Source organism: Rhincodon typus, chromosome 3 (assembly GCF_021869965.1).
Source record: "Rhincodon typus isolate 14 chromosome 3, sRhiTyp1.1, whole genome shotgun sequence".
Lineage (NCBI taxonomy): Eukaryota > Metazoa > Chordata > Chondrichthyes > Orectolobiformes > Rhincodontidae > Rhincodon > Rhincodon typus.
In genome coordinates this window covers 58,227,520-58,244,219 of record NC_063334.1, presented here as the reverse complement: position 1 = coordinate 58,244,219, position 16,700 = coordinate 58,227,520, and the positions used below count along the sequence as shown (strand labels likewise).

The following is a 16,700-nucleotide window of genomic DNA, read 5'->3' as shown; positions in this document are numbered from 1 at the left end:
TCCTAAAACCAGTCCTTGGTAGTTTTAATTTGCTAGCCTGAAAATATCCTGTTGAACCCAACACTCTTGTTTCCTGTTAGTTAACCAATCCTCCAGCCTAATATAATGCTAACATATTGCTCCCAACACCAATGAGCTCTTATCTTGTATAGTAACTGTTTAATGTGTCAACTTATCAATTTTTTTTAAAAGTCTAATTACCCTACTTTGACTGATTCCCCTATCCCGTCCCTGCTTCTGTATCTTCAGATAACTCAATAAATTTGTCAAATGCTGTTTCTCTTTCACAGTACTCTGTTGACTCTACCTTCTGATATTATGCTTTCCTACATGTCCTCCTGTATATACTTAATAGATTCAAGCATTTCTCAATGACAGCTGTTACACTGAGTAGCAGTTGCTGTGTTCTGTCATCCTCCTTTTTTGAATAATGTCATTTACATTTTTGCAACTCAGTAGAAACCTTCGAGGAATCTAAGGAATTCAGGAAGATCCCAACCAACAAATTGACTACCACTGCAGCCAGTCCTTTTAAGACCCTAAAATACAGATCTTCAGGGACAACTTATCAGCCTTTAGTTCATTTGTCTTCTTTTCTCTAGTGATACCTATTCTCCAGTGATGGTGATTGTTTCAAATTCCTCCCTCATTCTTGTCCCCTGCTTTTCTACTATTCTTGAGATGCTTTTATGTGTCTTTTGCTATGATGACAGATAAAGATACATTCAAAGTCTCTGCTATTCTCTTGTTTCAATTATCAATTCTGCAGTCTCACCCTATAAGGAATCAATGCTTATGCTTTTCCTTGAAATATGTTTGTGAAATGTTTCACTAGCTGTGAAATTTTATTTATTTCTCTCCAATTTCTCCCCCTTTAATATTTGTTTAGTCATCTTCTGATCCTTTCTGAAGTTTTGCAGTCTTCAGGCCTACCACTAATTTTTGAAGCAATGTGTACCTTTTCTTTCAATATGATAGTGTGTTTAAAATTACACTTACTCATTAGAAACATTATTTCTCAATGGAATATATATTTAACAAGAGATGTGAAATATTTCCTTAATTGTCTGCCACAGCTTCTCTACAATTTTACCATATAACCTATTTTTCACTTCCACTTTAGCTAACTCTGTCTTCCTTCCCTTCCAATTGCTTTACTTGGGAAGTCAAAGACACTTGTCTCAGACCCAAGTTTCCCATCATCAAATTGAATGTGAAATTCTGTCATTTAATGTTCACCCTGACCTAAAGGAACCTTTTTAGAAGAGGTCATATGTTAATCCTGTTCCATTATGCAATACCACATGTAAAACAGCCTTTTCCTTGATTGGTCCCAGAACATATTGTAGTAAGAAACTCTACCAGATATGCTCTATGATCTACTCTAATGGGCCACTCTTTTTTGCCAATTTGACTGATCTTATCTGTGTGAAGATTAAAATCTCATGCAGTTCTCTTACCCAAACCCCCATTATATCTTCATCCTACAACGTAGCTTCTGTCGGATAAGCTATAAATGACTCCTTCTAAATCTGGTTTTCCTCTGCTATTTCTTATCTCCAACCAAATTGATTCCCTGAACCAAGATAATTTCTTCCTTTACTGATCTTAGCCTTTATTGACAGAGCTACCTCAAATCATTTTTACTGCTTGCAATGCTTCTGATAAAGGTAGCAATCCATTAGCCCTAATTACTTGCTGTACCTATATACCACCTTCTTGTGACTCATGCACTAGAACACCTAGGTCCCTCTGCATGTTTGAAATCAGCAACCATTCTCTTTTAAGTAACACTTATTTATTCTTCCTGCCAGTGTGAACAACTTCATGTTTTCCCACATTATACTCCTGTCACATTTCATTTGCAACTTCCTTAAGTCCTCACAATATACTTCCATATCTTTATTTCATCTGCAAGTTTAGCTACCATCCTTCGCTCTCCTCATGCAAGGTATTATGATAAATTGTAAAAAAAATTGAGGGACCCAGCACAGACCCTTGCAAGACTCCATTTGCCACATTTTCTGACAATCAAATAAAGACTAATTTATGCAAATTCTCTGTTTTATTCCAGCCAGCCAATCTTCTATCCATTCCAATTCCACCCTTAACACCATGTATTCCTACTTTGTACAGTAACCTTTGACAAGGTGCCACATAAAACTACTGGATATCCAAATATAGCACGTCTACAGGCTCCCCTTCATCCACAGCCCACATTACACTTTCAAAGATATATAAAAGGTGATTAAACATGCTTTCTTTTTCAGAAAAGAATGCTGACTCTTTCTTTCTAATTATCCTGAGTTTTTCTAAGAGTGTAGCTATAATCTGTTTAATGATCGATTCTGACACCTTTCCAAGACAGACATTAAGCTACCTGGCCTATAGTTTCATGTTTTCTGGCTCTGTCGTGAATAGAAGAGTTACGTTTGCTACTTTTCAGTCCAATGGAACCTTTTGAGAATCCAGCAAATTTTGGAAAATTAATGCCAAAGCACCTTCTACCTCAGTACCAACCTCTTTTAAGACACTAGGATGAAGTCGATCAGAACCTGCAACTTGTCAGTCTGCATCTCCAACCTATGTCAGTTTGCTCAGTGCTATTATGATTTTGTTAAATCTAGACTACTTACTGAACATGATATCATTAAACAGAGAGAACAATTGTACTTCTGATGTCCTTTGGATAATCATAGCTAAATAAACACATTTTTCTTGCCACTGAGATCTTTCCACTAACTGGTTTTTAACCTCTTACTAATAGTATCTCTCTCGAAATGAATATAATATAGGTTAATGTTTGTCATTTCAGAGCTCCTCAGTGTCACCATCAGCCAGTTTCAGAACTGCAGAGAAGCACAGAAACTCAAATGATTATTCTACTGATAGTAAGAAGCAGAAGACCGATGATAAGGATTTAGCAAATCGTTATGTGAGTAACAGTTAAAATGATGGGCATGTCATGACTTTTTTAAAATCTAATTGTGATTAAACCTTGAGCTGTTCTCAGTTATTTGTCTGTGAATTATATTTCTCCTCCTTTCGTATTTTTATGAATTTAAATTTTCAGCTTTTAAAAGCATTCACCCAGGTGAGGTAAAAGGGGAAAATGATGATGATAATCTTATTGCTAGGGCAAAAAAAAATTATTTCAATGAACTGTCTAGTAATAGATTTGCTTTTCTGAAAGTGCGACTTATGTGCTGAATTATTCATGTGAGGAAAAAAGGAATTAGCATTAGTCCCAACAGACATGGGAAAATGTAACATTATAGCCCTCTGAGGCATTAGATCAGGAACACTGAGTCACATGCTTGTTATTATACGATGGTGTTGCAAATTTGATCTAGAAATGCCTTGATGGCAAAAGGGTGGTTGCTGTATTGCAAGGTGAATAAGCACAGATGTCTTTACTGTACCAAATATAATGCCTCTTACTGGGTTGCTGTGTAATCTTTTTATATTCCATCCCATTTTGTACATCAATCATGTGCTGAATTTATGCAGATCTGGAGTGAAGCTCCTTCCCAACAATGTAATATGTCTCAACTCCAAGCTCAGAGGAGCATTCCACACTACAAATGGTGTGATTTTTGTTTTCCCAATTTTTCAGCCTTGTGTGAGACCATATGAAATGAGGACTGGTCAGAGATAGGCCAACTGCATTTGACCCAGGGTAAAAGTCCCTTCGGTCTCTTGGCTGTTAAAAATCCTATTAAAGTAAAAGACTAGTGTGTCTAAGCTGCGCTTTCAGTACAAAGCTTTCTGTTCTTGTATTATTGCAGTCTGGTATCATGGCTATTATGGGGACTGCTGTGACATTAATTAAACTGTTTTAAAATGTATCCTGATATGTAATTATCTTTTAACCATGCATAGGTTGTTAACCCCATTATTACAACATATTTAAGCAGTTGTCTGAATGCATTTGGAATTAATGTTACTGGCAGATCTTAATGGAATATGTATTATTTCTTTGTATTCATATTTAGGATAGTGATGGAGAGAAGAGTGATGACAACTTGGTGGTGGATGTCTCCAATGAGGTTTGTTGTGGTTTGTTTTAAAAAGGTTGGATGTAGTCATTTTTTTCATGTTGACAGTGAACATGGACTTCCTATTAATATTGGATTGCTTTTGTTTTGGCTGACTATTCTTTCAATCCAGTATTGTTTTAAGCTGTTGAATATAATTTAAATGGCTGTCAAAATAAAAAAAGTGACGTGCCTCTCAATATAATGCAAAATGTGGTTATCTGAAATATTTTATTAAATTTCAATGCAATTTTGAATACTCGGTTCAAACCTCCATAAATGTCTGTGTTGTTTGTGCTTATCTGTAAATATAAAGTAAAAATGCATACCAGGGAGTGATTAGAAGACAATAATATGACAGATCTAAAAACTAGATGAAAATGCCATTCAGAATGAATGGCTGACATGGTCATACCTGAGATATAACAATACTAATATTAGTTATACAAGGAGTGAAACATTATCTGTGAAGAGCATCAGACCAGGAATGAATGAAGTCAGAAGGTCAGATAAATATCCTGAAATGATTTTGTAACCTTTTTAGAACATTTTCCTGATTCTATCAAACCTTTCTCCTAGAGAAGCGAACAGGATAGTGTCCATAATATTGTAAATGATTCTTGATCAACAAAAGAAACAGAATAGCTTGCATTTCTACAGCATTTTTCCATTCATCACTAAAAATCACCCAACTGCACTACTGCTAAAAGCCTCTGATATGCCTTTGTTTCCTCTTAGACATCTAGATCTGAGTATTCAAAAGATCTCTAAGCAAGCTTTCCAAATTGTACCCTCTACATGTTTGAGCTCATTGAAAAGTCTAATGCTTGTATTTTGATGGTGCAGTGTCTTTTAAGAGAGATTTGTTCTGTGCTGTTTCTCTTGCAAAGAGGTATTGCTACAGTGGTACTGGAATGTCTGCTTCAGAGGTAGTGGATAAACAACTTTGAGCTCCCTGAGTGTTCTTTTTTTAAATTAGTCAGAAGAAGCCTGAGTGGGTGGAGTCAGACTTGCATAGTCCCGCGGTTTTCGTTTCGCTCTCAGTTGTGGTTTGGACACTGTAAGGGGTGAAGCCTAACCAGGCCAACCAGCTTGAGAAATCTGAGTCATATGTGGTCTTGCAGTAGTTCTGTAAAGAGTGAACACCGACTGGGTCAACAAACCTGCCCCAACCTGACCAGGGCAGGAATGCAGAGATTAATTCAAAAAGGGGCACAACTGAAAAGGTTCATATGAATGTGGGATGAGTTGAAAGAAACAATAGGGAATAGAATTTAAAGCATGTGGTTGTTAGAGGCACCTGAAGGATCCTGGACAATGGAGGGAGGATACTAGGATGCAGAAGAGGGAATGACAGTGGTGGGTGCAAGGGGGAACACATAAGGTTGGGAGCTTCACATATAGGGTAGAGAACACTTCTTCGGGCTCTTTTGTGACCACAGGCACCATCTAGGTGTGTGCCCACATTCCAGGGAGCTGCCACGATGCTTACGTTCTGTACAACTCTCAGGTTCCTTGAATGTTTGCTCCTCTGCATCATCCCTGGCTCTTGAGTAAGATGGGGTACTCCAGAGCTATGGCTAATGACCCCAATGAGTAACCCTCAGACTGATCCTGAATAGCACTACATCGTGGCTCATGCATTGACTAGGGCCATATTTGAACATGTAATTGGTCTCCTGAAGATCTAGCCTTGCCTGGACCATTCAGGAGGAGCACTCCAGTACTCACCAGACCATGTATCTGTACTAGCATGATTGTTTGCTATACCCTGCACAACCTGGGTGTGGCCTGCTCGGGGTCCTCTGCTTGGCCTGAGCTGATGGAAGCATTTGGCATCCTGCAGAGGGGAAGTGTCTGGCAGATGTTGAGTTGAATTAGATTCAATTCAAAAACTTGGCCATTTCTCCGTCCCGTATCTGTGAGCCTGCGTCAGAGCTGAGCTCACCAGAATGTGACCCTGGGCTCGCAGAGCTGAAAGTTTCTGCAGTTAATTCATCAGCGTAAAGAGACTCAGTCTCATGGTCTGTTCTGGTTTCTGATTCTGGGTTTAATTTAGTTTGACCTGGAGAGAAGGAACAAAGGAAATACTGGGAGGTTTGGAGAAACCACCTTCACATGAATGGCTCCTGCAGTGAGAAATTTCAACCATAAAGCTAGATTAGAGAAGGCTGAGAGGCGATTTAAGAGTTTTCAAAATCACAAAGAGTCTGTACAGAGTAGATAATGAGAAACTGTTCCCACTGCAAAAAGCATTGAGAGTAAGAGTGCAGATTTCAAAGTCCAAAGATTTGTACGTTAGATGGATTAGCCACAGGGAATGCAGGGGTATGGGGTGGGTCTGGGTCTGGGTCTGGGTCTGGGTGGGATGCTGTTTGGAAAGCCAGTGTGGACTGGATGGGCCAAATGGGATTGTAGGGATTCTATGATTCTATAAGTGGAGAGTGTGACGCAATACCTTGACAGCGCATCCTCCGAGGTTTGCAGCTTTTCCTCCTCAGAAGTATAGGTCAAAAGAATAATAGACATGGCCCAAGGGGCTGAGAGCTTTTCTTTTGATATGGCATCTGGAGGACTGCAGCAAAAAACTGAAAGATTTGTTAAGAAAATAAATTCAAAGAACTGCGGATGCTGAAAATCAAAAATAGATAAAGCAAACAGACCTACTGTGTTTTTCCAGCAAGATTTGTTAGTAGTGTGTGCTGCCATCTTAATCTAAGGTTTCATGTGCAGTAACAATAGGAAATTGGAAACTTTCTCACTAAATGTCTGTAAAGATCCAGATTTTCCTTCACTGCCAGAATATACCCCCATTCTGCCAGCTTAGCGGCCTGCTTCTCAAAGTGGGTCATAAGGATTTCTGGGCTTATTGTGCACATTCTTCTCCTGCAGAAGGAGAGAAGCATTAGCGTGGATACTTGAACACAACGCCAACGTTGCTGGAAACAAATAGTGTTGTCAATCCGCAGAGCTGTGATTGTTCTTGTGGGTTACTAGTAAGAAATGTGGGCTAAGGGGGAAGTTAGATGTTAAAGCATTCCGAAAGAGGGGTAGCTCAGTGCTGTCAAAGAATGAGAGTTGATTACAAAAAAATTGTGATCTTTGTTTTCCAAGGCAGACAGATAAGGCCTCAATTTAACATATTTTCCAAAAAAGTGGTTTTTTTAGAAATTCTCAAATGCAGCTCTCAATAATACAGTGAAGTACCGCCCTAGATTATGTTCCTACTTGCATTGATGTTTTAACCAGAATTTTCTGATTCTTGCCAAAGCAGATTTAATCCTACTGCTGTTTAATTCATCATTCATTCATCCATGAGTGCTCTGCCCAAAGGTAGCTGTTAGCTCAGTGTCTGCTGGCATTTCATGCTGAGCTATCTTCTTGTTGTTAGTTTTTGTCAGTGTTGGTTTGCGATTGCCTTCCACTCTCTGGCAGAGAGTCAACTCCCAAGTTGACCTCCGTTGCAATGGGAATTAAATCCAGGTTACTGGTATTATTCTGAACCAAATGTTAACTGGCCAGCCATCTGAATTATCAGGTTTTTTTTTCCCAGTCATTAAACATGAATGGAATATTACTCATTGCAAAGTTCTAAGGAAGGTTGTCAATGAAATTTTATAATCCTAACAATAAATTGGCTGAACTGGTTAAGACATGCACTGAAGCTGGTTGCTTCCCTAGCTAACACTGGCATGTGCTGGGCAATGTAGAGGCCCCAGCCATCCCTACTCTCAAAAAAAAAAAGCCTAATCATTGCTTTAGTGTTTAGACTTGCTGAGGGGGGGGTATAGGATAAAAAGCCAGGGCAAGGTAAGGATGCTTTGAGCATTCAGGTAGACTCAGAGTGATAGTGTACAATGAGAACGAGTTGCATATACTTGGTCTGGTCCATGAACTGAGTTTGTGCCCCTCAACACGCAACATCCATGCTGCAGCATGATAGCTGCTGTTATGCTCCATGATTTCAGTTGTTTCAGCGGCGGGAGTCCAGGAGGAAGCGCGAGGGCAGCCTGGGAAGGTGAGCTTTTCGATTATAAAACCCATCCTCCTCCTCTAACCAAAAAAAAAGGTTCTGAGCACTGATTTGGTAAGGCTACTAGTATTTTTTTTTAATTTGTCTGTTTGGGAATTCAAAACAGTGGGAATGGATGTTAGGGCAGTTGTATGCTCCTCCTGTAGAATGTGGGAGGTAAGGGTCACCACTAGTGTCCCCACTGACTTCATCTGCGGGAAGTGCACCCAACTCCAGCTCCTCGGAAACCGTGTTAGGGAACTGGAGCTGGAGCTGGATGAACTTCGGATCGTTCGGGAGGCTGAGGGGGTAATTGAGAAGAGTTACGGGGAGGTAGTCACACCTCAGGTACAGGAAAAAAGTAGATGGGTTACAGTCAGGGGACGGAAAGGGAACAGGCAGACAGTGCAGGGATCCCCTGTGGCCATCCCCCTCAAAAACAAGTATACCGTTTTGGATACTGTTGGGGGGGGGCACTTACCGGGGTAAGCCATGGGGTACAGGTCTCTGGCACAGAGTCTGTCCCTGTTGCTCAGAAGGGAAGGAGGGAGAGGAGGAGAGCATTAGTCATTGGGGACTCCATAGTTAGGGGGACAGATAGGAAATTCTGTGGGAATGAGAGAGACTCGCGGTTGGTGTGTTGCCTCCCAGGTGCCAGGATCCGTGATGTCTCGGATCGTGTTTTCGGGATCCTTAAGGGGGAGGGGGAGCAGCCCCAAGTCGTGGTCCACATAGGCACCAACGACATAGGTAGGAAAAGGGATGGGGACGTAAGGCAGAAATTCAAGGAGCTAGGGTGGAAGCTTAGAGCTAGAACAAACAGAGTTGTTATCTCTGGTTTGTTACCCGTGCCACGTGCTAGCGAGGCAAGGAATAGGGAGAGAGAGCAGTTGAACACGTGGCTACAGGGATGGTACAGGAGGGAGGGATTCAGATACCTGGATAATTGGGGCTCATTCTGGGGTAGGTGGGACCTCTACAAACGGGATGGTCTACACCTGAACCAGAGGGGTACCAATATCCTGGGGGGGAAATTTGCTAATGCTGTTCGGAAGGGTTTAAACTAATTCAACAGGGGGGTGGGAACCTGAATTGTAGCTCCAGTGTACAGGAGGTTGAGAGTAGTGAGGTCATAAATAAGGTTTCAAGGTCACAGGAGTGTACCGGCAGGCAGGAAGGTGGTTTGAAGTGTGTCTACTTCAATGCCAGGAGCATCTGAAATAAAGGTGGGTGAACTTGCAGCATGGGTTGGTACCTGGGACTTCGATGTTGTGGCCATTTCGGAGACATGGATAGAGCAGGGATAGGAATGGTTGTTGCAGGTTCCGGGGTTTAGATGTTTCAGTAAGATCAGGGAAGGTGGTAAAAGAGGGGGAGGTGTGGCATTGTTAGTCAAGGACAGTATTACGCTGGCAGAAAGGACGTTTGATGATAACTCGTCTACTGAGGTAGTATGGGCTGAGGTTAGAACCAGGAAAGGAGAGGTCACCCTGTTGGGAGTTTTCTATAGGCCTCCGAAAAGTTCCAGAGATGTAGAGGAAAAGATTGCAAAGATGATTCTGGATAGGAGCGAAAGTAACAGGGTAGTTGTTATGGGGGACTTTAACTTTCCAAATATTGACTGGAAACGCTACAGTTCGAGTACTTCAGATGGGTCAGTTTTTGTCCAATGTGTGCAGGAGGGTTTCCTGACACAGTATGTAGATAGGCCAACAAGAGGCGAGGCCACATTGGATTTGGTACTGGGTAATGAACCAGGCCAGGTGTTAGATTTGGAGGTAGGTGAGCACTTTGGTGTTAGTGACCACAATTCAGTTACGTTTACTTTAACGATAGAAAGGGATCGGTATATAACGCAGGGCAAGAGTTATAGCTGGGGGAAAGGCAATTATGAGGCGATGAGGCAAGATTTAGGATGCCTCGGATGGAGAAGGAAACTGCAGGGGCTGGGCACAATTGAAATGTGGAGCTTGTTCAAGGAACAGCTACTGCGTGTCCTTGAGAAGTATGTACCTGTCAGGCAGGGAAGAAGTGGTCGAGCGAGGGAACCGTGGTTTACTAAAGAAGTTGAATCTCTTGTCAAGAGGAAGAAGGAGGCTTATGTAGAGATGAGGCGTGAAGGCTCAGTTAGGGCGCTTGAGAGTTACAAGTTAGCCAGGAAGGACCTAAAGAGAGAGCTAAGAAGAGCCAGGAGGGGACATGAGAAGTCTTTAGCAGGTAGGATCAAGGAAAACCCTAAAGCTTTCTATAGGTATGTCAGGAATAAAAGAATGACTAGAGTAAGATTGGGGCCGGTCAAGGACAGTAGTGGGAAGTTGTGCGTGGATTCCAAAGAGATAGGAGAGGTGCTAAATGAATATTTTTCGTCAGTATTCACGCAGGAAAAAGACAATGTTGTCGAGGAGAATACTGAGATACAGTCTATTAGATTAGACGGGATTGAGGTTCATAAGGAGGAGGTGTTAGCAATTCTGGAAGGTGTGAAAATAGATAAGTCCCCTGGGCCGGATGGGATTTATCCTAGGATTCTCTGGGAAGCTAGAGAGGAGATTGCAGAGCCTTTGGCTTTGATCTTTATGTCGTCATTGTCTTCAGGAATAGTGCCAGAAGACTGGAGACTAGCAAATGTTGTCCCCTTGTTCAAGAAGGGGAGTAGAGACAACCCTGGTAATTATAGACCAGTGAGCCTTACTTCGGTTGTGGGTAAAGTGTTGGAAAGGATTATAATAGATAGGATTTATAATCATCTAGAAAGGAATAATTTGATTAGGGATAGTCAACACGGTTTTGTGAAGGGTAGGTCGTGCCTCACAAACCTTATTGAGTTCTTCGAGAAGGTGACCAAACAGGTGGATGAGGGTAAAGCGGTTGATGTGGTGTATATGGATTTCAGTAAAGCGTTTGATAAGGTTCCCCATGGTAGGCTATTGCAGAAAATACGGAGGCATGGGATTGAGGGTGATTTAGCGGTTTGGATCAGAAATTGGCTAGCTGTAAGAAGACAGAGGGTGGTGGTTGATGGGAAATGTTCATCCTGGAGTTCAGTTCTTAGTAGTGTACCTCAAGGATCTGTTTTGGGGCCACTGCTGTTTGTCATTTTTATAAATGACCTGGATGAGGGCGTAGAAGGATGGGTTAGTAAATTTGCGGATGACACCAAAGTTGGTGGAGTTGTGGATAGTGCGGAAGGATGTTGCAGGTTACAGAGGGACATAGATAAGCTGCAGAGCTGGGCTGAGAGGTGGCAAATGGAGTTTAATGCGGAAAAGTGTGAGGTGATTCACTTTGGAAGGAATAACAGGAATACAGAGTACTGGCTAATGGTAAGATTCTTGGTAGTGTGGATGAGCAGAAAGATCTTGGTGTCCATGTGCATAGATCACTGAAAGTTGCCACCCAGGTTGATAGCGTTGTTAAGAAGGCGTACAGTATGCTAGGTTTTATTGGTAGAGGGATTGCGTTTCGGAGCCATGAGGTCATGTTGCAACTGTACAAAACTCTGGTGCGGCCGCACTTGGAGTATTGCGTACAGTTCTGGTCACCGCATTATAGGAAGGACGTGGAAGCATTGGAAAGGGTGCAGAGGAGGTCGCCTGGTATGGAGGGAAGGTCTTATGAGGAAAGGCTGAGGGTCTTGAGGCTGTTTTCGTTAGAGAGAAGAAGGTTAAGAGGTGGCTTGATAGAGACATACAAGATGATCGGAGGATTAGATAGGGTGGACAGTGGGAGCCTTTTTCCTCGGATGGTGATGGCTAGCATGAGGGGACATAGCTTTAAATTGAGGGGTGATAGATATAGGACAGATGTCAGAGGTAGGTTCTTTACTCAGAGAGTAGTAAGGGCGTGGAATGCCCTGCCTGCAAAAATAGTAGCCTCGCCCACTTTAAGGGCATTTAACTGGTCATTGGATAAACATATGGATGATAATGGAATAGTTTAGGTTAGATGGGCTTCAGATTGGTTTCACAGGTCAGCGCAACATCGAGGGCCGAAGGGCCTGTACTGCGCTGTAATATTCTATGTTCTATGTTCTATGTTCTATGCTGCAATGAATTACAGAAAAGTTGATGTGGAGATGTGTCATGTGAGCTCTTTGAGGCTAGTGCATGCTGGGTGCTAATGGGCATGCACCATCTATCTTTGGAGCAAGCAGCTGCTGAATTCACCAAGTACACACTCTTGCTTCCATTTCTAGTTTTCTCAACATCTAGCTTGTTTGGTGAGTTTGCTGTGATAGAAAGCCAAATACTAATGAGGCAAGTGAGCCATCAACAAGGCATCTAATAAGCAATAATCAAAGTCAATTAGCAACCCGTTGTTGCCTATTGAAGATCTCAGCATGTCTCTTGCAAAAATCATAGAGGAGGTACTGAGATGCTCCCGATGTTGAGATGGGCCTCACCAGATTTCTCACCCAATTCTGCCACAAACTTCGCTATAGACCATGTTGCCCAGACCTCTCTAAGATTCTGTCCAATATAACTGTTGAATTTGATGAATGTCATTGAGCACAGAACAACTTCACAGCTAATCTTATGATGGAGAGAAGTTCATTAATGAAGGATTTAAAGATGGTTAAACCAAAAATCCTTTCACTAAAGAACCACAGTCGTCATGATCTGTGGTTACAATGCCTAGGGTCTACACTCCATCACTTTTCATCTCAAGGAGTAGGACCAAGGGAGAGTATTCCATTTGACCTTCATTGGCCTCAGCTTTTCTCGACCATTTTGTTGCCACATTTGATTGGTGTCTTGATATCGAGGAAACTGTTTTCATGTCACAAGTTTGACACCTGGATTAAGATTGAGATCGAGTGTGTTTGGCAGAAGCCAAACTGACTGCAACTAAGTAGGTTATTGGTTGTATTTTAAGTTCTAATGGTTCTATTGATAACTTCAGCACTAAAGCAATGATTAGGCTTTCATTTTCATCGTCCTTAGTACCCATCCCTCCCCCCCCCTCACTTCAGTAGGAAAATATCCTACAACAAGGTAGAAGGATTCAAGATGGCTGCCAGACCTGCTGAGCTTTTCCAGCAACTTCTGTTTTTGTTCATATTGCTTCTGCCTTCTTTTTTCATTCACTCGTGCGGTGTGGGCATTGCTGGCCACAAGCTGACTTTGAGAACCTGGTGTTGAGCTGCAGCTTTGAACCATTGAAGTCTAAGTGCTATAGGGGGACCCAAAATGCCATTTGGGAAGAAAGTCTGCCTTTAGACCATCCTGTTCAGCAGGTCCTTCAGGTCCCCACCTACACAGCAGGGCAGAGATTTCCCCCGTCTAACATGTTCAGGGCAAACGTCAGGGCAGCAGTGGACTGACAGGGTTTAACTGGGTACAGAGTGGCCTTTTAAACATAGCCTTGATTCCCTGGGCTTTGATTATACTCAATTATTGGAACAGTTGGTCATTTATCCTGGAACTCCCCTTCAAATAAGTGATTCAAGAAGATGACTTGTCACCTCCTTCTTGAAGATAATAAATTGGTAATAAACGCTGGCTTACTCAGCAATGCCTATGTCACATCAAAGAATAAAAAGGTTGTACTAATTGGCTCCCCTCTGCACACCCTAAAAGTTACACCCTCAAAATCTGGAATGAAATTTTTAGATGTTTCTGCTTTGTTAAAATCAGGTTAAGACTCTGTCATCACACTTGACAGACTAATGGTACTATAGTTTCTTGTGTTCCCTCTTCCTCCTTTCTTGAATAACAGTGTTATATTTGCTACCATTCAACGATGTAAGGAATTTGGAAGATCATAGAGCATAGAGCATAGAACAGTACAGCACAATACAGGCCCTTCGGCCACAATGTTGTGCCGACCTATTATCGTACTAAGATCAAACTACCCCGCATGCCCTACATTGTTCTATCATCCATGTGCCTATCTAAGAGTCGCTTAAATGTCTCTAATGTATCTGACTCCACTACCACTGCTGGCAGTGCATTCCACACTCCCACCACTCTGGGTGTAAAGAACCTACCTCTGACATCTCCCCTATATCTTCCTCCAATCACCTTAAAATTATGCCTCCTCCTAATAGTCATTTCTGCCCTGGGAAAAAGAAGGGCACTCTTTATCTTTGCAGCTAACTCTTTTAGAACTGACGGATATGGCCATCATGTCCTGGTGATTTGTCAACCTTGAGTTCTTTAAGTTTCTCTCAACTTTTCTCTACTGATTAATAATGAAATCTCGGGGTTACCCTCTCTTTCTGATATCTTGTTTGTATAATTTGTTCAACATTTCTGCCATTTCGTCAATCCTCTTGATAATTTATCTATCAATCTATCAATCAATCCATCAACCAAATTAACCCTGCTTCAATGATAACAATACTACATCTTCAGTCCCCAGTTGGTTCCACAATGTATGGACCAAGGGTGCTTTCACAAAAGTGCTCTTAAAAACCCAGTTTTTAGACTACCATTGCTGATTTGATTTACACGACATAAGTGAAGTTTAAAGTCCTTACTGTCATTATGTTGCTGGGTTAATAAATCATAAACTGACAGCACTGTAGGATCACAGTCAGCACAAAGAACAGTGGGCAGTAATTTACAGCATGAGTCATTCAAACAGAATGCAAACCTGCCCTGTAGCCATAATTGGATGTGGGCAGGTTAAACTACTGCAATGTGGGACTTCCAGCCCTCTGTGAGGGGAGGTCCTATCCTCCGTAGCTGCCAGCCAATCTGCTTGATCAGCAGATCCAACTATCCTGACAATGCCAGAGCTCCATAGTGGGCACTGCTGAGACTGTGGGCAGGCCCATAAAGGAGACTCTTGGAAACCTGGACACAAGTTAGTTGGGGTTGAGTGGGGGTTGAGGGGGTGCATTGTGTAGTGATGATCTTGCCACATGATAGAAGATTCGAGGAGGTGGGCTTTGAAGCACACAGGAGGAAACGGGGTACTTGATTCGGGGGTTGGGAGGTGCCCTGTTGGACAGACAGCAGCCTCCAACGATAGTACTCCACCTCCTTCCTGTGCTTTAGACAATAATTTGGGCTACTGTACTCCACCCGCCAGCCCATACCAATCATACTATGGAATAGACAGAGTAATATTAATTTCAATTAACCCTTCAACATGCGTTCAGCCAGCACTTATTTATACATGGTGGCTGTGTTGCTGATTTCTGTGCCCACCCCAGCCCCTGTATTATGGGGGTGAGCTGGCCTAATGACCTACTTTACATGCCCCTGAGCTAAAAATTTACCAGGTGGGGCATACTATATTCAGTCAATCATTCAAGGAGAAATCAATATGGCTTTTCCATTATTGCTCATATCTAAATACAATGGTATTTTAAAAAAAAATCCTTCCTGCCTAGCTATTATAATTTGTATAGTAATTCTCATGGTTACATGTGCGGAGTACTTTCTTCTGATATTGAGTCGCTGTGCAATTAAATCCAGTTCTGTATTAATTTGTTGTATGGATTTTTGATTTTCATACATGGACTTTAACCAATTTGGTGCGTAGTCACCTCACATTTGTTGCGAAATAGTTGGTATCGATATTATAAGATGTTATATGGGCAGTTTATATTATAACTTGTTGCTTGTAAGTACAGCCTTGTCTTTTGTCCCTATTTTGTAATGCTACTAACTTAAAAATTATGATCTTGTTTTCAGGATCCCACCTCACCACGAGGTAGCCCACCGCACTCACCACGGGAAAATGGCTTAGATAAATCTCGCCTATTAAAAAAGGATGCACCTATAAGTCCAGCTTCAATTGCTTCCTCCAGTAGTACTCCTTCTTCAAAGTCCAAAGAAATTGGTCTTGTGAGTATTGTCTGTACCTTTCTACATGAATTCTTCAAATGGAAATTATCAGTGCTAACAGAGGTCATTCTAATTCACCTAAAGTATTTTTTATTTCTGTCCTGTTTGCCCTACTGTAGACATTATCTTTAAGTACTGCTATAGTACATGGAACCTAGTAGTAAAACCTAGTGATTTTTCAGCAGGATAATGATGAGTGAATTTTAATTAGAAATTAGAAATCAAATATGCAATGCCTGACAAAAAGCTGTAACTCTGAACCAGGGAGAAACTATCCTGGATTCCCCGGTCACTGACTACCCGTGAAAAAGGAAGGCTGATGTTTTGGATCTCTACCTTTCTTCATTATGAAATGTCAAACTACTTGAAATCCTGTGGTTGACTGTTTAGCCTTTGAGAGGGAATTACATGCCACTGGCCAACTTGCTTGTTTCATGCTGAGGCAGAGTTCTGAGGAAGGGTCACCGACCCGAAACATTAACTCTGGTATTTTCTTCACAGATGTTGTCAGACCAGCTGAGCTTTTCCAGCAACTTCTGTTTTTGTTCCTGATTTACGGCATCCGCAGTTCTCTCGGTTTTTATTTTGCTTGTTTCATGGCTCCAACTCAACAAAAGACTATTTTCCTGAAAGTGGAATGGGAGGTGGTAAAGGACTACCAATCAATGGGTAACTGACTCAACCTATTAAAGGTCTACTCATGCCTATTGTCTGAGGCTGACTGGGGTTTCAAGGCAGCCTTCAGGTCCCCAGAAGTAGTGAGGAACAATGCAGCTGCCTGAAGGTGGCTTCCCAGAGACACCCAGAGGTCCAGTGCTGCAGGCAGGCTTAGAGGCATTCTGTATCTAACAG

At 41.9% G+C, this 16,700-nt stretch overlaps 1 protein-coding gene across 3 annotated transcripts in view; it reads left to right on the top strand.

The window, feature by feature from the left end:
* Positions 1 to 16,700, top strand: part of LOC109938207 (transducin-like enhancer protein 4) — a 195,219-nt gene that overhangs the window by 153,657 nt on the left and 24,862 nt on the right. For all 3 annotated transcript variants that reach the window (XM_048595205.1, XM_048595204.1, XM_048595206.1), the window contains 3 exons: positions 2,816 to 2,935; positions 3,996 to 4,049; positions 15,696 to 15,848. In XM_048595205.1, the coding sequence (XP_048451162.1) occupies positions 2,816 to 2,935; positions 3,996 to 4,049; positions 15,696 to 15,848 (327 nt within the window). The remainder of the gene's footprint in view (positions 1 to 2,815; positions 2,936 to 3,995; positions 4,050 to 15,695; positions 15,849 to 16,700) is intronic.